The sequence below is a fragment of the Lithobates pipiens genome, unplaced genomic scaffold (genome assembly GCF_037356315.1).
Source record: "Lithobates pipiens isolate NorthernLeopardFrog02 unplaced genomic scaffold, aLitPip1_a1.2 Scaffold_16, whole genome shotgun sequence".
Taxonomy (NCBI): domain Eukaryota; kingdom Metazoa; phylum Chordata; class Amphibia; order Anura; family Ranidae; genus Lithobates; species Lithobates pipiens.
This window is the reverse complement of record NW_027507748.1, coordinates 37951763-37976349: the sequence shown is the minus strand read 5'-3', so window position 1 is coordinate 37976349 and position 24587 is coordinate 37951763. Positions and strand designations below refer to the sequence as shown.

Sequence of the window (24587 nt, the reverse complement as noted above, 5' to 3'; positions counted from 1 at the left end):
TCAAACTCATCGCTGGGGTGCTATTAAATTTGTTGCAAAGCCTAAACATTTTTACCTTATTACTTTCACTGCATTAGGGAGAAAAAAATGTTGCTGCTCGTTTTTTGTGCATTGCGGGGAAGCGTGCGATTTTTGTGTGTGTTCGCACAACGCACAAGTGTGAACGTAGCCTGACTCTCTTACATTGAATTAGGCTGTACGTGTACAGTCATGCTTTATTTTGAAAATGGCTGTGCTCCCAATACAGACCAATTTATCCAACATAGTTCTCTCTATGTCTAATTCTTTAATATATGACATATTATTAATTTCCTTTATGCAAATTATACCAGGTTTATTGTTCAGATTATTAGAATATATATATATGTGTGTGAAGTATATATTATATACTTCACATATATTTACTGATAAAAGATTCCCATATTACTCTCTATACGGTAACTGTACTATTGTTATTCCAAATAAATAACTGAGAAGTTCCTTTATTTGAGTTTGATAGCCCTATACAATGTTAAAACTTCTATTATTAACTTGTATTGCATCATTCTCAATAAATTATTTTAAAAAGAGAAAATGGCTGTGCAAGCTGCAGGCATGGTTTAAATCCTGTATAATAATAATAATAATACAGAGATGGAGAGATAAAGATTGATATGAGATGGAGAGAGAGAGAGAGAGAGAGAGAGAGAGAGAGAGAGAGGGCAAGGGGAGGGGGAAGAGAGAGGGAGGAGAGGGATGAAAAGAGAGAGAGAGGGTGGGGGAAGGGGAGGGGGAAGAGAGAGGGAGGAGAGGGATGACTGGTAGCCACCAACATTGGGAGATTCATTGGTTTTCTTCTGTTTCTATTTCAGGGGTTAAATACCGGCCGTAGGGAATTGTATGACGGCCTTCAGATGAAGAAGCTCCAACACTGAGGACGGGTGGAGTGATTGAGAAATCTGGATCAACTAACAAAAAAAAAAAAAAAAAAAAATTTCAAACCATTTTTTTTCCTTATTATACTATATATATATATTTTTTTTTTTTTAAAGAGAGAAATGGGTAATTTAAGGTCTTTATTATTTACATGCTGTAAGGAAGGGAAGCATTCTCCTGTAGTAACTGACACAGCGAGGGGCAATCATGACTCGCTATGGAAGCAGCAAAGGTCACGTTGCTTGCTGTAGAGATCGGTTATATCTCAATGACGACTATGGCACACGGGTTGCCATGACAACCCTGACATCAGGTTCATTCTATAAGTAATATTGTCAAAACGTTTAAAGGGAACCAGTCGTGGCTGAGCTATGCAAATTTTTTTTTTTTAAAACTGGAACATTCCTATGTTATATGAACAATGATGGCTTACAAAGGGTTTATCCTTTCCCCCTTTATTTAGCGTGACTGTACTATGACTTGTCTATGTCTTCCCTTCTAGATTGTAAGCTCTAACGAGTAGGGCCCTCCGATCCTTCCTGTATTGATTTGTATTGTAAGTGTACTGTGTGCCCTCATATTGTAAAGCACTGCACAAACTGTTGGCACTATATAAATCCTGAATAATGAATAATAATAATAATAATGTCTTATAGTGGCCACACACTGTTATTTGAATTCAATCAAAATGATCGAATCGGCAAACAGTCAAATAGCTATAACTTCCCTTCTGATCAATATAGGTCAGATTCCAATAAATTGAGGGTGGAAAATTATTGTTATGCATCAATCCACAGCATAGAGAGACTTTGGTCATGAATTCAATCGTAATTTGATTTGTAAGATCGCGAGACTGAATGGCGGAGATGCAATCAATAACGCACGATTATCCCCTTTCCCTGCATATGGCAAATTGATCAATTGGCTTGTTGACAATAGATCGATTGTTATAGAGGTTATCTTAGGTATCTCTCCTGCCAATCCGTCCGACATGATAATGTTTTCTCCCCTAAAGTGTATGATATCAAATAATAGCGTCCCATAGGCATTCACAATCCCCTTAAATATGGTGCTGGAAAGTGTTATGCACACTCTTGAGCAAGGAGACAACATATGTTATCAGCGTGAGGTTAGGCAGAGTGACAGGGCAGTAACAGCCAGACCCTCGCTTACGGATCCTAGAACAAAAATAGGAAGGAAAGTAACGCCAATAAAAAGAAATAAAAAATACACGTCTACAGGTGATTTTTTATTTATTTTTTTGCAATTATAACTAGCTCTTTTCAGTGAGTTTGAGAAAGGAGTATTACTTTATTTTCGGTATGTATATATATATATATATATATATATATATATTTAAATTTTCTTGTTATAGAAAACTTATATTTTTCCTGGTTTTTTTTTCCTTTTTTTTTTTTTTTTAATTATTGTTAGATGGGTCAACTTATTAAAAAAAAAAATGCAGTTTGCCTCACAATTCTGCATTTACATTTGTTCTCTGCGAATGTTCTTTAGGCTATTTTTTCTTCTGAGTGAGTGTTCTTTTACTATGGGCAGTAGAAAAATACTGCATTGTGGCCACTAGATGGGGCTGATGAGCACAACAGGAATACATGCATCTTTGTGACAAGAGATACAATTCTAGAGAACACTAGAAAGAATTAGCAGATACATAAAAGGCATTGGTGACATTTATTTGGTAATTTCCTCTAGCCTTCTCTCGAAGTGTTACATTATATCTCATTACAAAGAGTAAAAAAAAAAAAAAAAAAGTTACAAGGAGTAAAAAATAAAAATAAAATTGCATAGCCATTTGTCCAGCAAATCTGCATGTACATGTGCAAATAGGGCAAAAACTATCGTACAAATGGTTTATTATGGGCAGGGGTAAAATACCACTTATGGCCACTAGATGGGGGCTGAGGAGCATAGGAAAAGCATATACAAAATATTTTTCCTATGCCCTTCAGCTCCATCTAGTGGCCATAAGCAGGATTTTACCCCTGCCCATAATAAAACATTTGTTTGATAGTTTTTGCCCATGTAGATTTGCAAGACAAATGGCTATGCATTTTTTTTTTTTTTTACTCCTAAGTGTCTTGGTAAAAATGAAATGTCTGCTTTATTGAATTCTGCAGATAATTAAAATGTGAATGTAACTCCAACAGGTTTTCAGTCAGATTATATTAAAGCAGGGGTCTCAAACAGGCGGCCCTCCAGCTGTTACAAACCTACAAGCCCCATCATGCCTCTGCCTGTGGGAGTCAAGCTTGTAATTGTTAGCCCTGCAATGCCTCATGGGACTTGTAGTTTTGCAACAGCTGGAGGGCCACCAGTTTGAGACCCCTGTATTAAAAAGTGTTACTAAACCCACAACAGTAAAATCAGTCATGCAGTAAAGCATGCCCGTTATACTCACTGTGGAACCTAAGGAGGGTTAATCCTGCACATTGTGTAAAAAGGCTGTTTTTTTTTTCCTGATAGTAGAGCCCTAGGGGGAACTCTGCACATGCTCATTGGTGTGTGTGTTGCTAGTGTTTTTGTTGGGGTGGGGGGGTGCATGTGATCAGCACAGGGCCAATCAGCATTGTCCAGACAGAGGGCCAGGGGTTATGCAGCCTCAAAGGACAGTCAGAGGAGAATGAAAACTCCTCCTACAAGCTTTAACCAGACACTGATAGAAGTCGCACGACTGCTAGAAACTGCTGATGAGAAAGGGTATTTAGCAGTTTATATGTACTAAAATAATTGAATTTCTGTGTACTGTGGGTGACTAGATATAGTGAATGCAGGCTCCTGGGTTTAGTAACACTTTAACTTCACTCCCTTTGTGTTTCTCCTGCATGCTAGTTGGCTGGTAGAGCTGGGATGTTAACAGTTATGGGCATTATACCTGCCTACTGAGAATCTTGGACAGCTGCTAGATAGCAGAGGCAGCTTTGATATGAACTAAAAATCCAGTAATCAATGGATATGCTGGTGGGGGGGATCTGATTTTGGCATTGCTATAATGACCCTTTCCAAGGCTGCAGGTATCAACAAGTGCGTTCCTTGTGTCTAATTGTCCCTTTCAAAAGTTGTGTAGTTTACCGTCTTTTACATTACTGTACAATATTTGAAAGAAATGTATTAAAGTTTAGAACATAAAAGGGTACCCACAGACATAGGATAAATATCGATCATCCAGACAATACTACATATACAGTGCCTTGAAATTTTCCACATTTTGTTATGTTACAAACAAAAATGTAAATGTATTTTATTGGGATTTTATGTGATAGACCAACACAAAGTGGCACATAATTGTGAAGTGGAAGGAAAATGATAAATTGCTTTCAACATTTTTTACAAATAAATATGTGAAAAGTGTGAAAATTTGTATTCATCCCCCTTTAGCCCCAGTTCACACTGACTGCGAGAATAAAGTCGTGCGAGTTCAGCTGAACTCGCACAATTTCATTCCCGCATGTCAGAGACATCTGTGCGGGTTTCTGTACAGTTGTCAATGGAAATCGCACCCCGAAAACACCAAAAGTAGTACAGAAAGATATTTTCAAAACTAGTGCGGTGCCGCAAATGCGACGTCACACCGATTAGGACTGTGACATTGCCGGCAATTGGAATGCAATTCAACATGTCAAATCGCACCAATGTGAACCAAGGCTTACTCTGATAGCCCCAACTAAAATCTAGTGGAACCAAATCGCCTTCAAAAGTCACCTAATTAGTAAATAGAGTCCACCTGTAATTTAATCTCAGTATAAATGCAGCTGTTGTGAAGCCCTCAGAGGTTTGTTAGAGAACCTTAGTGAACAAACAGCATCATGAGGGATAAGGAACATACCAGACAGGTCAGGAATAAAGTTGTGGAGAAGTTTAAAGCAGGGTTAGATTTATATAAAAAAAAAATATCCCAAGCATTGAACATCTCACGGTGCAGTGTTCAATCAATCATCCAAAAATGGAAAGCGTATGGAAAAACTGCAAACCTACCAAGACATGGCCGTCCACCTAAACTGACAAGCCGGGCAAGAAGAGCATTAATCAGAGACGCAGCCAAGAGGCCCATGGTAACTCTGGAGGAGCTGCAGAGATCCACAGCTCAGGTGGGAGAATCTGTCCACAACTGTTAGTCGAGTGGCAAGAAGAAAGCCATTGTTGAAAGAAAGTCCTAAGTAGTCCCATTTGCAGGTGGCCATGTGGAAGAAGGTGCTCTGGTCAGATGAGACCAAAATTTAAATTTTTGCCCTAAAAGCAAAACACTGTGTGACGGAAAACTAACACTGCACATCACCCTGAACACACCGTCCCCACTGTGAAACATGGTGGTGGCAGTATCATGTTGTGGGGAGGCTTTTCTTCCGCAGGGACAGAGAAGTTGGTTTGAGTTGAAGGGAAGATGGATGGAGACAAATACAGGACAATCTTAGAAGAAAACCTGTTGGAGTCTGCAAAAGACTTGAGACTGAGGTGGACACCTTCCAGCAGCATAAAAACCCTAAACATATAGCCAGAGCTACAGTGGAATGGTTTATATCAAAGCATATTCATGCGTTAGAATGGCCCAATCACAGTCCAGACCTAAATCCAATTGAGAATCTGTGGCTAGACTGGAAAATTGCTGTTCACAGACGCTCTCCATCCAATCTGACAGAGCTTGAGCTATTTTGCAAAGAATTGGCAAAAATATCTCTCTAGATGTGCAAAGCTGGTAGAGACATCGCCAAAAAGACTTCCAGCTGTAATTGCAGTGAAAGGAGGTTCTACAAAGTATTGACTCAGGGGGGCGCCATACAAATGTACCCCCCACACTTTTCACATCTTTAATTTGTAAAAAAAAAAATTTAAAACCATTTATCATTTCTCTCTTCTACTACACAATTACCGTTTCCCCGAAAATAAGACCTAGTGTGATTGTCGGTGGTGGCTGCAATATAAGCCCTACCCGGTTTCCCCTGAAAATAAGCCCTACCCTGAAAATAAGACCTACAAGGGGGTAGGGCTTATATTGCAACCATCACTGACAATCATGCTAGGTCTTATTTTTCGGGGGAAACAGGGTATGTGTCACTTTGTGTTGGTCTATCCCATAAAATACATTTATGTTTTTGGTTGTAACATGACAAAATATGGAAAATGTCAAGGGATATGAATACTTTTTCAAGGCACTGTATTTACCTGAAATACAGCAAGTCAACATAGGAGATAGCTGAAATGAAAGGATGAATACATCTAAAAGAAGGTGCAGGAGGGTATGTACAAACTCCTATCTGGTGGGGGTGCCTTTAACTTACCGTCAAGTCTGGTGTGGTCTTCATAATTCACTGTTCAATATCAGCGTCAGAACCCTCGCTGAAGAAGATATGCAGTTCCCCGGAGGCCTTCTGAAATTTTACAATAATCTGTAAATATCATTGTACTGTATTTTAAACAGAACTCTTAGAAGTCCTTGCTTTAATGTCTGGTTTATGTAAACATACATAGAATAAAAAGTTTGTAAAGTATGGCTTGTGTAAGTTTTTTTTTTTCTAACACCAATAAAATCAATAACCGTAATTTTAAAAAAATGCATTCAAACAATTTTCTGTATTTCATCAGGGATGTGCTTATGTGCAAAGGTTTTCACTTACCTACCATATACAGTATATGCTGGATCAACGTGAAGCTTCAATACTATAGAAATATATTGACAATGGATTTCTATGTGGTCATAGGTTGCATTGATTGGCAGTGATCTCTGGAAGTCTCATGTAATGTGTTTCTACACTCAAATTGCGTCCTCAGTCTCCTGCAATCTCTTAAGACTTTGACCATCTCCAGTAGAAGGGCCATAGTCTTCCACTATCTCCTAGTATGTCCCCAGTCTCTGATCATCTAATGTAGAATTTTTTTTGACCCTCACCTAAAGACAATGGAAGCTGGTGGGTGTTTTTTTTGGGGGGGGGGGGGGGGGAGTCAAACAACCCCGACCATTGTAATTCATGCATCCGGCGTCCTGCAAGGGTAGGGGGAGACAACAATGGATAGGGTGGGCAGCACCTTGCCTGAAGACTGTCGCTACTCTTCAACCATTGCCTGAAACATGCCCCTAGTCTTTGACCATCACTTGAAGCATGCCTCTAGTCTTTGACCATCTACTGTAGCATAACCCCAGTCTTTTTAATATCTGCTGTAGCATGTTCCCAGTCTCTAACCTTTGCTTGCACCATGTCTCTAGTCTCTGATCATCACCTGCCACTCTGGCCATTACCTGTACCAGGTCTCTAATTTCTGACCATCTCATGTAGCATTTCCTCATAGGACAGTCATTGACAATCTCCTTGAAGCATGTTCATAGTCTTTGATCATCTTCTGAAGCATAACCTCAATCTTTAAACATCTGCTGAAGCATGTTCCCAGTCTCTAATCATCACCTGCAGTATATCCCCAGCTTTAAAAAAAAATCCTGCATCGTGTCCCTAGTCTCTATCACATTTAGCATGTCCCCCGTTTCTGACCAACACCTGTACTATATTTCCAGGCTTTGACCATATTCTGGTCTATGGCCACCACTAGTAGTATGTCCCCAATTTGAGTATCTCCCATAGCATGTCCCATGTTTTTGACGATCTCTTGTAGCATGTCCCTTTTCTTTGATCACCTTCTGTAGAATGTCCTCAGTCTTGGACCATCACCTGTAGAATATCTCCATTCTTTGATCACCTGCTGCAGCATTTCCACCAGTCTTTGACCATTTGTACCCTACCATGTTTCTAGTCTCTGAACATCATTAGTAGCATGTGCCGTTTTCACCATCTCTTATAGCATGTCCCTGGGTATCTGACCATCACCTGTACTATGTTCCTAGTCTTTGACAATATCCTGAAACATGTTCCTAGTTTCTAGCCATCACTTGCAGCACTTCCCCAGTTTTGACTCTCTCCCATGAAGCTTGTCTCCAATATTTGAGCATCTCCTATAGCACGTTCACAGTCTGCCAATCTTCCCTAGAATTACATGAATATAATGTGTACCCCTAAGAATTTAAAGGGCCAGTGTCAAGGCCCTCTATAGTCAGTTTTCTCAACCAGGGTTCTTCCAGAGGTTCCCCCTGGCACCATTGACCTTTTTAGCTATCTGTAAGGGGGTAATTCTTCCCAATGATCACAACTGTCAGGAGCATTCTTCCCCCTGACCATCACATCACACTAACATATCATGAGTTGTAGACATAGTAACTTAACAGGGGCTCCCTAAGAGTGGAAACTTATTTTAGGGGTTTGTCTATGTCGAAAGAATTAAAAAAAGGCTGCTCTATTAAAAAAAAAAAAAAAACTTGATTAATATATTTTAGGGGTCAGTGTAGGTGTTTGGTTGAGGATAAAGAGTGCAACCTTTTTGTGTCTTTTTGCATTGGACAGTGCTAGTAGGGGTTAGAGCTCCCGTTAAGTTATAGCTGTCAAATTGCCAGTGAGTTCCACATACTCATTTTGTTTTTCTAAACCTTTTTACCAATTATCTAAAAAGATAACGAATGCATCAGGGAGTGTGAGCAGGTGAGTGGAAACAGTGCCTTTTTTTTGTATTTTAGAATGAATTAAATTTTTAAAATTGTAATTGCATCTGAAAAATAGGATTTTTTTGTACTCACCGTAAAATCCTTTTCTCTGTAATTCACCAACTGACACGGCTCCTCTCTTAGCCATTGGGTTGTTACACCACCTTTAGGAGAAGACTAGGCATAACATGTTATGAAAAACACAGAACTTTAAGTTCCGCCCAAGGTGGCGGTCCCTTAGATAACAACCCCCAGCCTGCCGTGCAGCCTCAGTACGTCAACAAGCAGTATAACGTAAAGAAAACTAGGAGGGGCAGGTGCTGTGTCAGTCAGTGAATTGCAGAGAAAAGGATTTTATGGAGAGTACAAAAAATCCTATTTTCTCTTAGATTCACCGACTGACACAGCTCCTCTCTTAGCCATTGGGACGTCCCCAAGCAGTGCCAAAACGAGGGGTGGGAAAACAGTATAAAAACTTCATCCACCATGGCAAGTGGGAACTAGTATAAACTTTCCCACAAAAACGGCAGTGTGTGGGGAAAAAAAAACACCTCAAACCGCACCAAAACTGCGGTAACAAATGCAACAGTGCATTAACTTAAAGATACTGCGTTTTTACTCAAAAAAACAGGAAAAAGGAAAAATTGTATATGCAATTGCAACTATACAACTGAAAAACTTTGCGGCCAAAATGGGCATCAGCCGATGCACTGACATCTACCTTATTGAATTTTGTGAAGGTGCGAACAGACGACCAGGTCGCCGCTTTACACACTTGAGTGACAGACGCTTGATGTCCGAAGGCCCAAGACGTTCCGACTGCCCTCGTGGGCGTGGGCCGTGACCGGCAAGGGGGGCACCTGCCCCTTCCAGGCGTAGGCTTGTACTACAATCTGTCTGATCCACCCGGAAATGGTGGCCGACGAGACCGCCATGCCTTTCTTTTGAACCAGCCAGCGAAACAAAGTCTGACTTCCGGAAGGGAGGCGTGGCAGACAAATACACCCTCAGAGCCCGAACCACGTCTAGGGAATGGAGGGCCACCTCCTTAGGATGTGTCAGCTTAGGACACAGATACGGTAACACAATGTCTTCATTGAAGTGAAGCGCAGAGACCACCTTCGGCAGAAAAGAAGGTTGCGGACGCAACACCGTCTCATCTTTGTGGATAGGGCGACTTGCAGGACAAGGCTGCCAGTTCCAAAACCCTCCTGGCCGATGTGATGGCCACTAGAAAGACCACTTTCTGGGAAAGTCAACAGAGGGATCTCTGATATTTTCAAACGGCGGTTTTTGCAGCACCAACACCAGATTCAGATCCCAGGGGGGTAACGGTGAACGCACTGGAGGAACTACATGTCGGACCCCTTGGACAAAAGTTCTGGTCTACTCCTTGCTGAAGAAACATCAGGATCCTGGATATAGAAAAAGAGCGCGGATGCCATCCTTTCTCCTCACACATGGAGATGTAGGCCTTCCAGGTACGATGATATATCTTCCGAGATGAAGATTTCCGTGCTCTCAGCATAGTTGGGATCGCAGAGTCCGAAAGACCCCGGTTCCTCAACACCTGGCTCTCAATAGCCATGCTGTTAAAACCAGCGATGGTAAAGCAGGATGGAAAAAAAATCGGACCTTGAGACAGAAGGTCTTCTCGTAACGGCAGTCGCCAGGGGGCGTCTGCCACCAGGCACACTAGGTCTGTGTACCAAGGACGCTGGGACCAATCTGGGGCAATCAGAATTACTGGAATTCCCTCAGCCTCCACTCTGCAGAGCAGACGTGGTAACAGCTTTAGCGGAGGAAAAGCATAGATCAGCTGGTATTGATCTCACGGAGCCACCAGGGCGTCTCACAGGTCTGCCAATGAATCTCTTGTCCTGGACACAAATCTCGGCACCTTCCGATTGAGACGGGAGACCAGAAGATCCACGTCTGGTGTGTCCCACCACAGGCACAGTAGCCTGAACACCTCCGGATGCAACGCCCATTCTCCTGGGTCCAGCATCTGGCGACTTAGATAGTCCGCCTGCCAGTTCTCCACTCCCGGGATGTAAATGGCCGACAGGGCCGGTACATGTCGCTCTGCCCACCGAAGTATGCGAGCGGCCTCCCTGCGGCGACCGAGCTTCTTGTTCCTCCTTGGTGATTGACATATGCCACAGCCGTGGCGTTATCTGACTGGATCCTGATCGGATGCCCTCAAAGTCTTATCGACCATGTGGAGAAGCATAGCCTGTTCGCTCAGTTCGAGCAGATTGATTGGCAACTTGGATTCCTCCACCGACCAGAGGCCCTGGGTGGACTGAACTCCCATTACTCCACCCCATCCGGATAGACTGGCAGCCGTTGTGATCACCGTCCATTTCAGAGGTAGGAACGACTTCCCGAACTGAAGTACCGGGGACCTCAGCCACCAGATCAGGGAATCCCTGACTAACTGGCTCACCTGAATCTGTTGATCCAGGGACAACGGAGATTTGTCAAAATCTCCTTCTGCAGGACTCTGATGTGGAACTGGGCATACGGTACTGCCTCGAAGGAGGCCACAATGAGTCCCAGGACTCGCATGCAGACACTTAGCAAAGACCACTTGAGGTTCATCAGCAGTTTTACCGCGGCTCTGAGAGTCTGCAGCTTGTCTGAAGGGAGAAACGCTCTCGCTTCCATGGAGTCCAGCAGTAAGCCTGGGTACTCCAAATGCTGAGTCGGTACGATCACCGACTTTTTTAGGTTCAACAGCCACCCAAATTCCTGCAGGGTCTGCATGGTGATCGCCACATCCTCCTCTAACTCTGAGGCGGAAGATGCTCTCAGGAGAAGATTGTCTAGGTATCCCGCGATCGCAATCCCGCGTTGCCGTAGCAAGGCCAAAACAGGAGCCAATACCTTGGTAAAGACTCGGGGAACTGATGCCAACCCAACTGCAAATCGCAGAAACTTCTGATGCCGGAGGCATATGGGTATGTGCAGATACGCATTCCTGGATTCCAAGGATGCTAGGGAATCCCCTTGATGAAGTGCAGCGACTACTGAGCGAACCTATTCCATTCTGAACCTCTGTACTTTCACAAAGTAATTGAGGGCTTTTAGATCCAAGATTGGACATACCCCTTCCTTCTTGGGGACTACAAACAGGTTTGAGTAGAACCCCTGGAAACGTTACGATTCCGGAACAGGTACTATCACCCTACAACTCAGCAGGTCCCTTACTGCCCCCAAGAGGGCCTCCCGGCGAGCTGGGAGTACGGGTATGCTGGAGGGGAAGAATCTGTTTTGCGGCCAAGAGAGGAACTATCTTGTAGCTGGAGGAAATCAGATCGTAGACCCATTGGTCGGACAGTCGAGAGGTCCACCGAGCTGCAAACTCCTGAAGGCGAGCCCCCATCCGTGTTGCGGGTGGGGGCAAACCTTCATGCGGTAGCACTTTTGCTCGCAGGCTTGTTAGGCTTGCAGTTCCAGGGACGCTTTGGTCCTTCAGTGGTCGTCATGTCGGGCTGGGGACGTTTGGTCGAAGCTCTGAGCGGATGAAAAAGCCGTTTGTGAGCGGAAAATGAGGGCCCTTGCCTACGGCGTAGCTCATTAGCCTTCCTGGCCTGTTGGAGTATAGTACCCTTACCACCTGTGGCATTTTTAATGTCATCCAAAGAGGCTCCAAAGAGCCGGTGGTCAAGGAAGGGAAGATCCATCAGGGCTTTTTTGGATGCCTGGTCAGCAGACCAGCATTTTAACCAAATCAGGTGCCTCAGCACCACTGCTGACACTGAAGCCCTGGATAATATGGGAAGAGTATCAAGGGCCGCGTCACAAACGTACTTAAGGCTTGCACTAGTTGGTCTGCTAGTTCCACGCAGACAGGAGAAGCTTGTTCTCCAAGTTCACGGTGCAACAGTTTTGCCCACTCAGTGTCTGCGACACAAGTACGGATGCCAGTACTGGTCGCATGGTTGACCCCACAACCGTAAACAAGGAACGAGCCACTGCCTCTGTCTTCCTGTCCGTGGGGTCCTTAAATGCAGGAGTCCCCTCTACCGGGATCGTGGTTACTTTGTTTAACCTAGATACGGGGGGGGGGGGGGGGGGTGTCTATGACCAGAGGAGGCGACCATTTTTTGAGAAGGCTCTCTTCAAAGGGGTAGCGCACCGCCATGTATTTGGGGACCAAAAAGGTCAGTTGCAGTCGACTCCATTCCTTGTAAATGAACTTATCAAAATAAGTCAGATATGGGAACACCTTAGGTGAAACGGGCTGGCTTACAGGACCCAAAAGGGACCACTACATCAGCAGAGGGATCTGCTGGCTCCTGAATCTTCAGGGTATCACGCACAGCTGTGATGAATGCTCCAACAAGCTCTTTGTCGCACACGGACCCGGACTCATCTTCACTGTCCGAATGGTCCTGGTCAGCGTCATCTGAAACGTCAGAGCAGGGGTCACCAGCCTCAGCAGGGCCAGAGTCTGCGTCGGAGCTCTCCCCAGAGGACGGGGGGACAAGGAACGCTTTTTAGCAACTTTGCGCACACACACACCACCTCCATCTTGGCAACAAACAAATTGAGAACCACAGACAAAGCATCCAGGGGCACTGTACATTCTGCAGGCGAACCGGTTGCAATTGCCTGGATTTCGGGGGAAGAAACACCAATTTCTGAAGCCATGCTGATCCTACCCTGTCTGCCACCTGATGGGGACTTAGGACAGTGATGGTCCCACCCTCCTAACTGCTGCTTTCCCGCAGGACTGCCCACCCTGACTGGTTCTGCGCTGTCCAGCTAGTAGTACCTGTGTTCCTTGTCAGCTCCCAGGTGCATAGGAGATCCCATTGTGTCATCCAGAGCTGCTGCTTATGGCGCTGAAACCGATCTACAACGTGTTCAGGCTCAAAGAAAATGGCCGCCGAGCGTCCAGTATAAGGACATAAAACACAGGGAAAATGGCCGCCGGTCTACAGGAAAGCATGCTGCTCCTAGAAACTGACCAAAAAATGAGCTCAGGCTTCAAGAAAATGGCCATCGAGTGTCCAGTACAAAGGACAAAAAAAAGGGAATATGGCCACCAAGCAACAGGAGAGCATGCTGCTCCTTGCCCTCACCTAACATGGCCGCTGAACACTGAAATACCATAAGAGACAGAATGGCGGTGAACAGCGCTGCAGAGATCACAGACACAGCCTCAGACACCCCCAGGGAAAGAAAAACACACATCAGGGCACAGCCAGCCAGAGGAGCCCCCCCAGGTGAGAGCCCCTGCACATGACACACACACTGCTCAGCAGCCACATGCAGCATCCCTCACAGGGAGGGGGGGATGGGGCCAGGGAGAGATGAGAGAGAGGTGAAGGACCCCCGAATCGACCTCCCAGGGAATGCCCAGCTGCTCAGCCCCATCAAGGCAGGGAGAGCTGTACATACCAGTCCTGCAGAGCTGGGAGACATTCCATCACAGACCCACTCTCAGATCAGTACGGGGTGGCTGCTGGCCACGGCACACTGACGCAGACATCAGTAGCCCGGTCATACGTGTGCCCCGGAGCATTAAAGCTCACCGACCACCTCTGGAGCTGAGGTACGTCGTGGCCGACCCAGTGTGTAGCTTTGGTCTGCACACGCTCGCTGGCCAGGCTGGGGAGACTACAAGGATAAGGATATCCAGCCTGTCACCCAGCTGGCTGTTGATAGCAGATCACAGGATCTTTAGTCTTGCGCAAAAAGCAAAGCTTCTGCAGAAAAAAAATACGGACCGATGGGCCTGCAGGGTTCCTAGGTCCTTCTCCTTCACTAGGCAAATTAAAAAACTGAGGCTGCATGGCAGGCTGGGGTATTGTTACCTAAGGGACCGCCCCTTGGGCGGAAATTTCTGTGGTTTTTCATAACATGTTATGTCTCCTAAAGGTGGCGTAACAAACCAATGGCTAAGAGAGGAGCTGTGTAAGTCGGTGAATATAAGTGAAATTACATTTTTAAATATGCGGCACAGCAAACCCAGTTGAGGCCTGAAGTTGGTAGTGTTCATATGCCGGGTGAAGATTTTGTTGAAGCCTCCAGCTTGCATTTGATCACTATGTCATAGCTACCACAGTAAGCACTGTTGATCAGGAACCACTCGGATTGTCTCTGTCATCAGTTGGGACCCAGGCTGTCAAGATCAAGAGCCAGCTGTCACACAAATTCTGTGGCTGGCTTTCAAAAGGAGGTACATTTATTAGCATACTGTATCCCCAAGCACAGGGCATCATACTGGGAAATGTTCATAAATATAACACAAGCAAGAAGTATTAAAGGGGTTGTAAAGACAGAAGATTTTTATCTTAATGCATTCAGATAAAAACCTTGTGTGCAGAAGCCTCCCCAGCACCCCCTAATTACTTACCTGAACCCCCTCACTCTCTAGCGCTGTCCACAAGTGTCTAAGCCATCTGGGACACTCCTCCTGATTGGCTGGGAAACAGCAATGGCTATATTGGCTCCCGTAGCTGTCACTCAATGTCAGTCAGCCAATTGGGGGAGAAAGGGGACGGGGCCAGGTCAGAGCTCCATGTCTGAATGGATACACAGAGCTATGACTCGGCTCAGGTGCCCCCATAGAAAGCTGCTGGCTGAGGGGGACTTTGGTAAGAGGGAGGGGCCAGGAGCAGCAAATAGGGACCAGAGAAGAAGAGGATCCGGGCTGCTCTGTGCAAATCCAACTGCACAGAGGAGGTGAGTATAACAGGTTTTTTTTAAATCCGAGACTTTACAATCACTTTAATGATAAAGGTGCTGGTGGGTTCCAGTGCCCGGCAGTGCGACATGTTCTGAATACATATTTTTTTTTTTGCTCCAATCCAAGGAGAGCCCCATGGGATCTGGGACAGTTGAGGGTATGCTCAAGGACAGCTTTTTTTAATGATAAAATGTTCCTTTCTTTCTTGAAAAATGATCATGAAGACTTTAACATTAAATGGATCACATTAATCTCTCGCAAATCTTTTCTGAAATGTGGAGATTTCTCTGGGCAAATAATTTCACAAAGTTAAAACACTTGAAAAATGGTTTAATGATGTTTACAACAGAAATGAACTGTACAGTTACAGTAAAGTTTAATATATATAAAAAAATTACAGCAGACAAATGCATGTACACGAAATCTACCAGTTCTCCTGATTCACTGTAGTCTAAATAATCTTCCAAGGTTTTAGCACACCAAATGGCGGCATGATTAAGGATAACACTAGGTGGTGTTTATTTTTTATTTTTTTTAAAGAGACAGACACCCCAGTTTCTTCTACATCAGTTATAAAAAAAAAAAAAAAAAATCAGGTTCAGAAAGTCTTTGAGAAATTCAACATTTTGGTAATTTTAGCTATATACATGGTGACCACAATATCTGGTCGGTAAGATTTTTTGAAACTGGTTTAGTATTTTCAAAACACGACTATCAACCAGCAAGGGTTGAGACTAATGTCCTTTAAAATGACTAGTGCCATTTTAAGATGTGAGCTGTGACTTTGGCAAATGCTGACAACACATACAATTCATAACATATCTGCTCTCATCTCTTACGTAGGCATCTGGCAGGAAATGTTGAAGCAATATGGCTATATCGCACCAAACACTTAAAAAGAAAAAAAAAAGAAAAAAAGAAAAAGAAATGACGTTAAAAGAAACAAGAGGATCCGTCTCTTTAAATATATTATCCACCGAAAAGTGGATACGGTAATCAGTGTAAAATGCAACCAGAAGCGATACGTTGATGACGTTTTTTTTTTCCTTACTGAATTTTATGTACACAATTTCAATTTTTTTTTGTTTTTTTCCACTTTAATATGAACATCTAGGCAGTGAAAACTGTTATGTTAATACATACACAGACACACCCAAAACATACAAAAATACTATTATTTCAAACTACTAAGAGTAAGACAGCTCAGTTAATCTCCATGCGATGACTTCTTAAGAGCATTACACTGAAACAAAAACAAGAATTCAACAACAACTCTTTTTTTTTTATATCCCAGAAATATATCAAAATATACATCTAAGCTTTGGAATTACTGAGGTTAGACTAATGCAAGTGCTGGGTAATAGTACTTAATACACAAGTCTAAGGTTTTGCAGGAAAGAAATTATCTTTGGTATCTGCATCAGGCTAAAATTATTAACATTTGGATTTTTTTTTCTTTATTTCGCTTTGGGATAGAGCTTGTGTGACCTTACGACCAAACACCCCGTAATCAACTGAGAATAAAAACATCCATGTAAAAAGTTCCTTCATTTGTGATCCCCCCAAAAAAAGTTTTTTTTATTTTTCTTAAAAAGTCACAGGCATCTTACCTAGCCTAGCACAAAAAAGATTGAGAAATACAATGCATAGTTGCACGTGGTGCTGAGAGGAAAGCAAACGCGAAAAAGGACAAAAGCTTTGTGTCATTGAGATGTGATCCTGTTTTTTTTCATCATGTCACAGGAAGGTTTACTTCTTAGTAGTCGTAGAAGACGATCGCACACACAGAACACAAACAAAAGAAGTTACATGAAAGCAAGTGCACCTCAGCGTGTATTAATCAACATCACCCAGCCCATGAAGGTTCAAGGCCCATCAGAGTGGAGGGGACTCGCCAAGCATTCCTCATTAGGCAGCGAAGATCCACCACACTGAAAGGCTAAAAATTCCTTCAGAGCAGCCAATATTGTACCAGTTTCTTCAGTCTGTAGGGTGCTCTGCCAGAAGAATTAGAGGCTGTAGGAGAAGACTAAAGCACCTTTGGTGGGACTGGCTCAACATCTGAGATGCCTTCACCCAAAACAGGAGTTCAGTAGACCCGCATAACTCCATGGCTATTTGTACTTTGGAAGGCAAGCTTTCCCGCTCTTTTCTAACCCACCGCCTCTTCTTCAGGCAAACCAACCACAAACTGATTAAATCTTCTTTCCAACAGTTTATCTTTTTGGTTTTTTGTTTGTTTTGAGTACAATCATAGAGAAATCTTTGGTTTTGGCTGGAAATTGAAAAAACAGTTAACAAAAACAAGACAAAGAAACTGACCCCGGCATCTAACAGCAGCACAGTGACACGGCAGAAACAGAAATTAAGGGGGAGGAGGAGGAGGAGGAATTGCTACATTCATGGGAGTCCAAACCGCCAGATGTTAAGACAAGATTGTCCGAAAGAGAAAAACTCTTGCATTGTCACCATTTTTGGTCAAGTTTTGGAACTAAAGCAGTAAAAAAACAAAACAAAATGAAGAATGAGCTCTGCTGATGATTTTTCTAACAAGCAATCAGTGAAAGACAGATAGCAATGTCTACTCAGGATCCTTGCAATATCAGATAATTGTTTAACAAAAAGGCAACAGAACTCCTCTTCAGTAAATAACATGCATGCAAGATACCCTTAACTGAAAAAAAATAAAACACACATCAGAAACTTTGGGATAGTTTAGGTGAAAAGGCCCCTGCCCCTTAGCCAATTACTGGTCACATGATACTACAAACCAGAAGGTCAACCTTACACGCAGCTGAGAACTCGGAAGGGTTTCTAAAGAGAGAGCTAAAGCGCTCAATTATGAGTTTAAATTGAGGTATAAGAAAGTCCCTGTATGCAAAATGGAAAGGACCCCATGAAGATACTTCTTAGTTCAGAAAAGGAAAAGAGGAAATGAAAAGACTAGGAATGCCTTAAAGCAGGGTTCTCCAAACTTTAATAGTTGGTGTTAGTGGAAGGACTAGTGCTTCATAATTGATGTTAGTGGGAGGAATAGTGCCCCAAGGGCCAGATAAAGACAAGCAAAGGGCCACATTTGAAGTCCTCTGCCTTATAGTATTCACCTCGTCTCAAAACCACGTTGAAAGACCAATTCTTGTTCTATTGTTTAATAGTCCCCTAGCCATTTTTAAAACAAAAAAAGAAATAAAAAAACCTCAGCAGCACTACTCGCCTCCCGCATTGTCTTCTTTCAACTCACCCACTCTGCAATCCAGTGCCAGTCCTCTTTTTGGTTGAATAGTGCCCAGTGCCAGTCCTCTTCTTTGTTGAATAGTGCCAAGAGTCATTTAATCCAGTGCCAGTCCTCTTCTTGGTTGAATAGTGCGCCCAGGATCATTCAACCCAGTGCCAATCCTCTTATTGGTTGAATAGTGCCCAGGATTATTCAACCCAGTGCCAGACCTCTTTATGGTTGAATAGCACCCAGGGTCATTCAAACCAGTTCCAGTCCTCGTCTTGGTTGAATAGCGTCCAGGGTTATTCAACCCAAAGCTAGACCTCTTCTTGGTTGAATAGCGCCCAGGGTCATTCAACCCAGTGCCAGTCCTCCTCTTGGTTGAATAGAACCCAAGGTCATTCAACCAATTGCCAGTTCGCTTCTCGTTTGAATACCACCCAAGGTAATTTAACTCAGTGCCAGTCCTCTTCGGTTGATTAGCGCCCAGGGATGTTCAACCCATTTTCTGTTGGCCAAAGGGCCATCCCTGCAGTGGTGTATTACCTCGCACAGTACAATGATGCCAAGCATGGTGGTGACACCATAACATCAACTAGCATCAAAGACACCATTTGTCTCATTGTAGGAGCACAAGGAGGGGGCAATGAAGAAGAGGACCCTGTGTCGTCACGTGGCTGGACTTAAAAAGGTTTGTAAACATAAAATAAATGAAAAGAAAAAAAAAACAAAAAAACACTAGTTTGTGAGCTGATCAGTACAGGGTGGGTCTCAAAGTTCAATTTGTAATGTTGGGAATGCATTTGGATTTCTATTCAGTGCTGCAAATCAAAGCCAGATGAGAAAGAATTTTTGGGAAAGTTGCAGGATGTCTTTTCCTTTCCTTTTTTTCCACATTTTTAGCAAATCCTCCCAGTATTCTCAGCTGCAGGTGTCCTCAACCCCACACACAGAGTACCCCAAACATCCTCTAGTGAGCTCTTTGTCAAGTCATACAACATGAATTAATACCACTTACACCACGTTCACAAAGGAAACGGGTTAGTAAAGCTTTCAAGTGAAAAATTCTGTAACAAAACCAAGAGATTTTCCTGCCTGAATCGGTCTGTTTTTTTTTTTTTGTTTTTAGGCCATTTTCTGGCTATATTGCTGCAGGTGGTATGTCACCAATAAAATTCTACTTAGGAGTCGAGCGTCCTACTCAAAGGACCATTTCTCTGCATGCCAGCTAAGGCTGTTGGAGTGCTTCTTAAAATACTGATTCTCTATGCAGCAAAAAAAAAACAAAAAAACACTAAACTTCAGTCATCAGGTAGCCCTACAATTCATAATTTGGTCTTAAGCATTTTATTGTTACCAAGTTCGACAGACACGACATTTAAAAGAACTATACCAAAGAAAAAAAAAAAAAAAACGCAGGAATAGTTACACGATCTTTGGAATTGCAGTTCCTGAAGGAAATATTGAAGGTCTGGAAACGTATACATCTTAAGAATAGCAAGATTTCCACACATCTATGCAGTTTTTTTTTCAGTGTATTGAGGCAAACACTATCTACAGAAGACTAGACCCTCGAGTACCAATCACGCATAAAGTGGTATTTGCAAGCCCCCCCTATTTTTTTTACGGTTTTACATATTCACAACTGGCCACTGTCAAGTCGTCACAGCAAAAAGATACACCACACTGGCAGAGAGTCGACAAGTAGACTTGTGCTATGGAAAGGATACCCTCCTGTACCTCCATGCCTCCAGACTTCAAACAAACTCACAAAACACACACACAATAAAGAAAGAAAGAAAGAAAGAAAGAAAGAAAGAAAGAAAGAAAACAAAAACGGACATAGTCCATAGTAGGACTCTCACAGTATTTGGATTCTTGGCGACAAAGGTCAGGTGCAATGCGGGGAAATGAGGTTCATTTCCCTTCTAGGTTTCTTTATCCTAGTATTTTTTTTTTTTTTTTTGGTAACGACAGCCTTAGTAGCAGTATTATTACAGAAAGGAGAGATTTTTTTTTTTCCTCCAACCCTACATAATGATCTGGAGAATTCTTCAAACCTAAGAAAACTAAATACAAACAAGGGCATAAAAACCAGGAACCGCTTCCATTTTTTGCTCTCTCAGTTTCGACTAAAGATGAATCAACTCTGTATCACTCCAATTCTGTAACAGTTACACTGAATACAATTTTGGTGTTCAAAAATTGGTATCAGAATTAAAGTGGTTGTAAACCCTTACATACACTATATTGTCAAAAGTATTGGATTGCCTTTTTACATTTACATTTTAATGACATCCCAGTCTTAGTCTGTAGGGTTCAATATGGAGTTGGCCCACCCTTTGCAGCTATAACAGCTTCAACTATTCTCGGAAGGCTGAACACAAGATTTAGGAGTGTTTCTATGGTCCAAATCATTTGGTGGAGGGGGGATTATGGTTTTGGGTTGTTTTTCAGGGGTTGGGTTTGGCCCCTTAGTTCCAGTAAAGGGAACTTTTAAGGCGTCAGCATACCAAGACATTTTGGACAATTTCATGCTCCCAATTTTGTGGGAACAGTTTGGGGATGGCCCCTTCCTGTTCAAACATGACTGCGCACCAGTGCACAAAGCAAGGTCCATAAAGACATAGATGAGCTTGTTTGAACATTCTTCCAGAAGCGCATTTTTGAGGTCAGGCTTTGATATTGGATGAAAAGGCCTGGCTTGCAGTCTGCTCAGTGCTCTAATACCAAAGGTGCTCTATCGAGTTGAGGTCAGGACTTTGTGCAGGCCGGTCAAGTTCCTACAACCCAAACTCGCTCATCCATGTCTTTATGGACCTTGCTTTGTACACCGTTCCAAATCATTTGGTGGAGGGGGGATTATGGTATGGGGTTGTTTTTCAGGTGTTGGACTTGGCCCCTTATTTCCAGTGAAGGGAACTCTTAAGGTGTCAGCATACCAAGACATTTTGGACAATTTCATGCTCCCAACTTTGAGAAATTTAACATTTTGGTCATTTTAGCTATATACATGGTGACCACAATATCTGGTCGGTAAGATTTTTGAAACTGGTTTAGTATTTTCAAAACACAACTATCAACCAGCAAGGGTTGATACCAATGTCCTATAAAATGACTAATGCCATTTTAAGACATGGATGAATGAGTTTGGGATGGAGGAACTTGACTGGCCTGCACACAACCCCATAGAACATCTTTGGGATGAATGAATAAGGCCACTTTCACACTGAGGCACTTTAGCGTTCGAAATAGCGCTTGCAAAGCACCTCTCCTGTCACTCCAGTGTGCCAGCCCGAGTGCTTTCACACTGGGGTGGTGCGCTTGCAGGACACCAGAAAAAGTCCTGCAAGCAGCATCTTTGGGGCAGCGGAGGAGCCGTGTATACACCGCTCCTCCACCGCCCCCGCTCATTGAAATTAATACAGGTGGTATTAACTCCTTCTTCGGCCGCTAGTAGGGGTTAAATACTCTTTGCTAGGGGCTGAAAAGTGCTGCTAAAACGATGGTAAATCACAGCTAAAACTAGCGGTGCTTTACCGCCGATGCTCACACCACCCCAGTGCGAAAGTAGCCTTAGTGTGGGGACTGCAAGCCAGGCCTTCTCTGATCTCATAAATGCATTTCTTGAAGAATGGTCAAACATTCCCATAGACGCACTCCTAAGCCTTGTGGACAGCCTTCCCAGAAGAGTTGAAGCTTTTATAGCTGCAAAGGGCAAGCTCATGTGCATGTTAAGGCAGGAGCCACAATACTTTTCACAATATAGTGTATACCCAGTGAAGTGACTGGCCTAAGGTGATACACAGAGATAAATCAAATCCTCCAAAATAGGATGAACCTGTTTATCTGCAGTCTTCTCTTCTCTACATCCAATCAAAATCCAGAAATTACAGTTGGTCAGAGCTGAGAAAGAGGGGTGGGGAGTTGAAATTACACACTGCAGAACTTAGTGAGGCGAGCCGATTGGAGGGATGGGACACACGTCCCTTCACACAGCATATAGGAACCGAGCTGAGGCTGCCAATTAGAGCTTGTGTGCTGGAGTTCCCTCCCACGTCACTTTTTTTTTTCTTTTTTTGTGTCAGGAAAACTGTATTAAAAAGTGACGCATGCAAACTATAGAGGGATATGCTTTGTTCAGATTTCATGTCTGAGGTTTACAACCACTTTAAAAAAAAAAAAAAATACAAAAAAAAAAAAAAAAAAAAAAAAGGAGTGCTGAGGTGAAAGGGTGAGAATTTGTACTCTCTCGAACACTGAACATGGCAAGCCCCAAGTCTGGAGCACACACACACACATACACACTTAAGCTTTGGCAAAAAGTTCTGTATAAAATCTATGCCACTAAAGTCACAATTTTCCGCTTTACTTTTCCCAACCAAGTCCCAATATCATATTTTATAACAAAAAAGGAAAAGAAAGAAAGAAGAAAAAAAAGAACCGAAACAAAAAAAAAAAAAACATTAACGCCAAAATATACTAACAGACTTAAAGCTCTTCAAGAATTTCATTATTAATAAAATTATCTTTTTTTTTCCAGAATTGTCTATAGCCCATCTGTGTCAGAGCCGAGATAAGCTGAGGTATGTTATTAGGAGACCAGAGACTAGTCCGGACAATGCAGGAGCTGCCATTACACAAAAAAAAAAAAATGGAAAAAAAAAGGGGGGGGGGGGGGGGGGGGATGGAAGTCATGCAGAAAACAGAATATATTAATTCCCTCAGAACACAATGGAGTAGGTTAGGGCATCTCTCTTGATTAAGGGTAGTGTAGTCCCCACTGGTACAAAAAAAAAGAAAAGAAAAAGAAAATCAATAAAGCTTTCTAGGATTGGAAGCAGGAAACACAAACAAGAAAAGAACAACCTTTCAAACCTCTGTGTTCCTCCACAGAACGGCGATTGTGCCATTAGCTGCACTTCAATAAAGCCAATCCGAAAAGAACACTAAAGCAACCTTTAGATCTTCTAAAAAAAAAAAAAGGAAGTGACTTTGTTAATTAAATTAAAACTTCAATAAAAGACTTTCTGGTTTGGAAAGATTAAAGGGAAAAAATAGCAAACATGGTCATTGGTTATTCTTCGGTCTTTTAACGGCGTATATTTCAGGGCATTAGAATCTGTCATGGCTACAACTAAATCCTGCTACACACAATGAGGATATCGGACAAATAATTGTCCGTTTTATTTATTTTTTTGCATGCTAGTCTAATACTGAAAACGAATAGGTTTCTGGAGCTACGAAAATTCTCGTAAGACAGAATACAACTTCCCGCCATGATGTAATGTATGGATTATATTGTATTTTTTCTTTTACAAACATGCGTGATCTTGATCACTTGATTTATTTTTATTTTTAAGGATGTATACAGTAACACCTTGGTATTCCAACTACAGTATTAATATGAGCTTTTGCTCATATTTTGATCATTTTTATATGAATAAATGGCCGTGGAACAAATTATCTGAGTTTCCATTATTTCTTATGAAATAAAAAAAAATAAAAAAATAGGAAAATTTGCTTTGATATACGAGTGCTTTGGATTACAAGCAAGCTTCTGGAACAAATTATGCTCGCAAACCAAGGTATTACTGTACTGTTTCAACTAAAATAGTTCATTCTTTTATCGTACCAGAAAAAGGTTTGTGTGAAGGACGATCGTTCCGAAAAGCGGTATTTTTTTTGTCCAATTTTCTCATTGTGTGCACTAGGCATAAACTCCAGGCAAACAGGATTATACATATAAAAGGAGCAGTTTTAGGCTTGGCACCCACATACTGTGTGCAGGCTGCCTTCATTTTGGTCTCTGCATCAGTCTCATTGGCCAGTAGAAGTGGATGCAGATGCATGGACACAGCCGCGTGTCAAAATTTGACAACCGTCAGGGAGCTTCCCTGAAGGCAGACAGTGTGCATTGGGAAATTAACATTTGTCCATCCAGTCCTGAAATTTACAGAGCTCTTCCGCAAGGCAGAGCTCTCTCTAGTTTGACAACAGACCTGATCTTATATAACGCATACAGGTCATGTCCTACTTCCAACATGTCACAGTAAACGGAGAAGCAGCAAATTAGCTCATCCCTGTCACTCAGCTCTCCTATCGTATTGCTTTTTTGTTAGCAAAGGAGCACAGCTAATTGGCTCTTTGTGTTGCTTCTCCCCCTGAGCTCTGCTGCACAGGGGACTGCAAGAGGCTTATGCAAAGTTAAATTC

General features: G+C 42.7%; 1 protein-coding gene across 2 annotated transcripts in view; it reads left to right on the top strand.

The window, feature by feature from the left end:
• The window catches only part of CD247 (CD247 molecule), a 198480-nt gene extending 192061 nt beyond the window's left edge, over window positions 1-6419 (top strand). For both annotated transcript variants that reach the window (XM_077479748.1, XM_077479746.1), the window contains exon 8: window positions 852-6419. In XM_077479748.1, the coding sequence (XP_077335874.1) occupies window positions 852-914 (63 nt within the window). In that variant the 3' untranslated portion in view covers window positions 915-6419. The remainder of the gene's footprint in view (window positions 1-851) is intronic.
• The last annotated feature ends 18168 nt before the right edge of the window (window positions 6420-24587 follow it).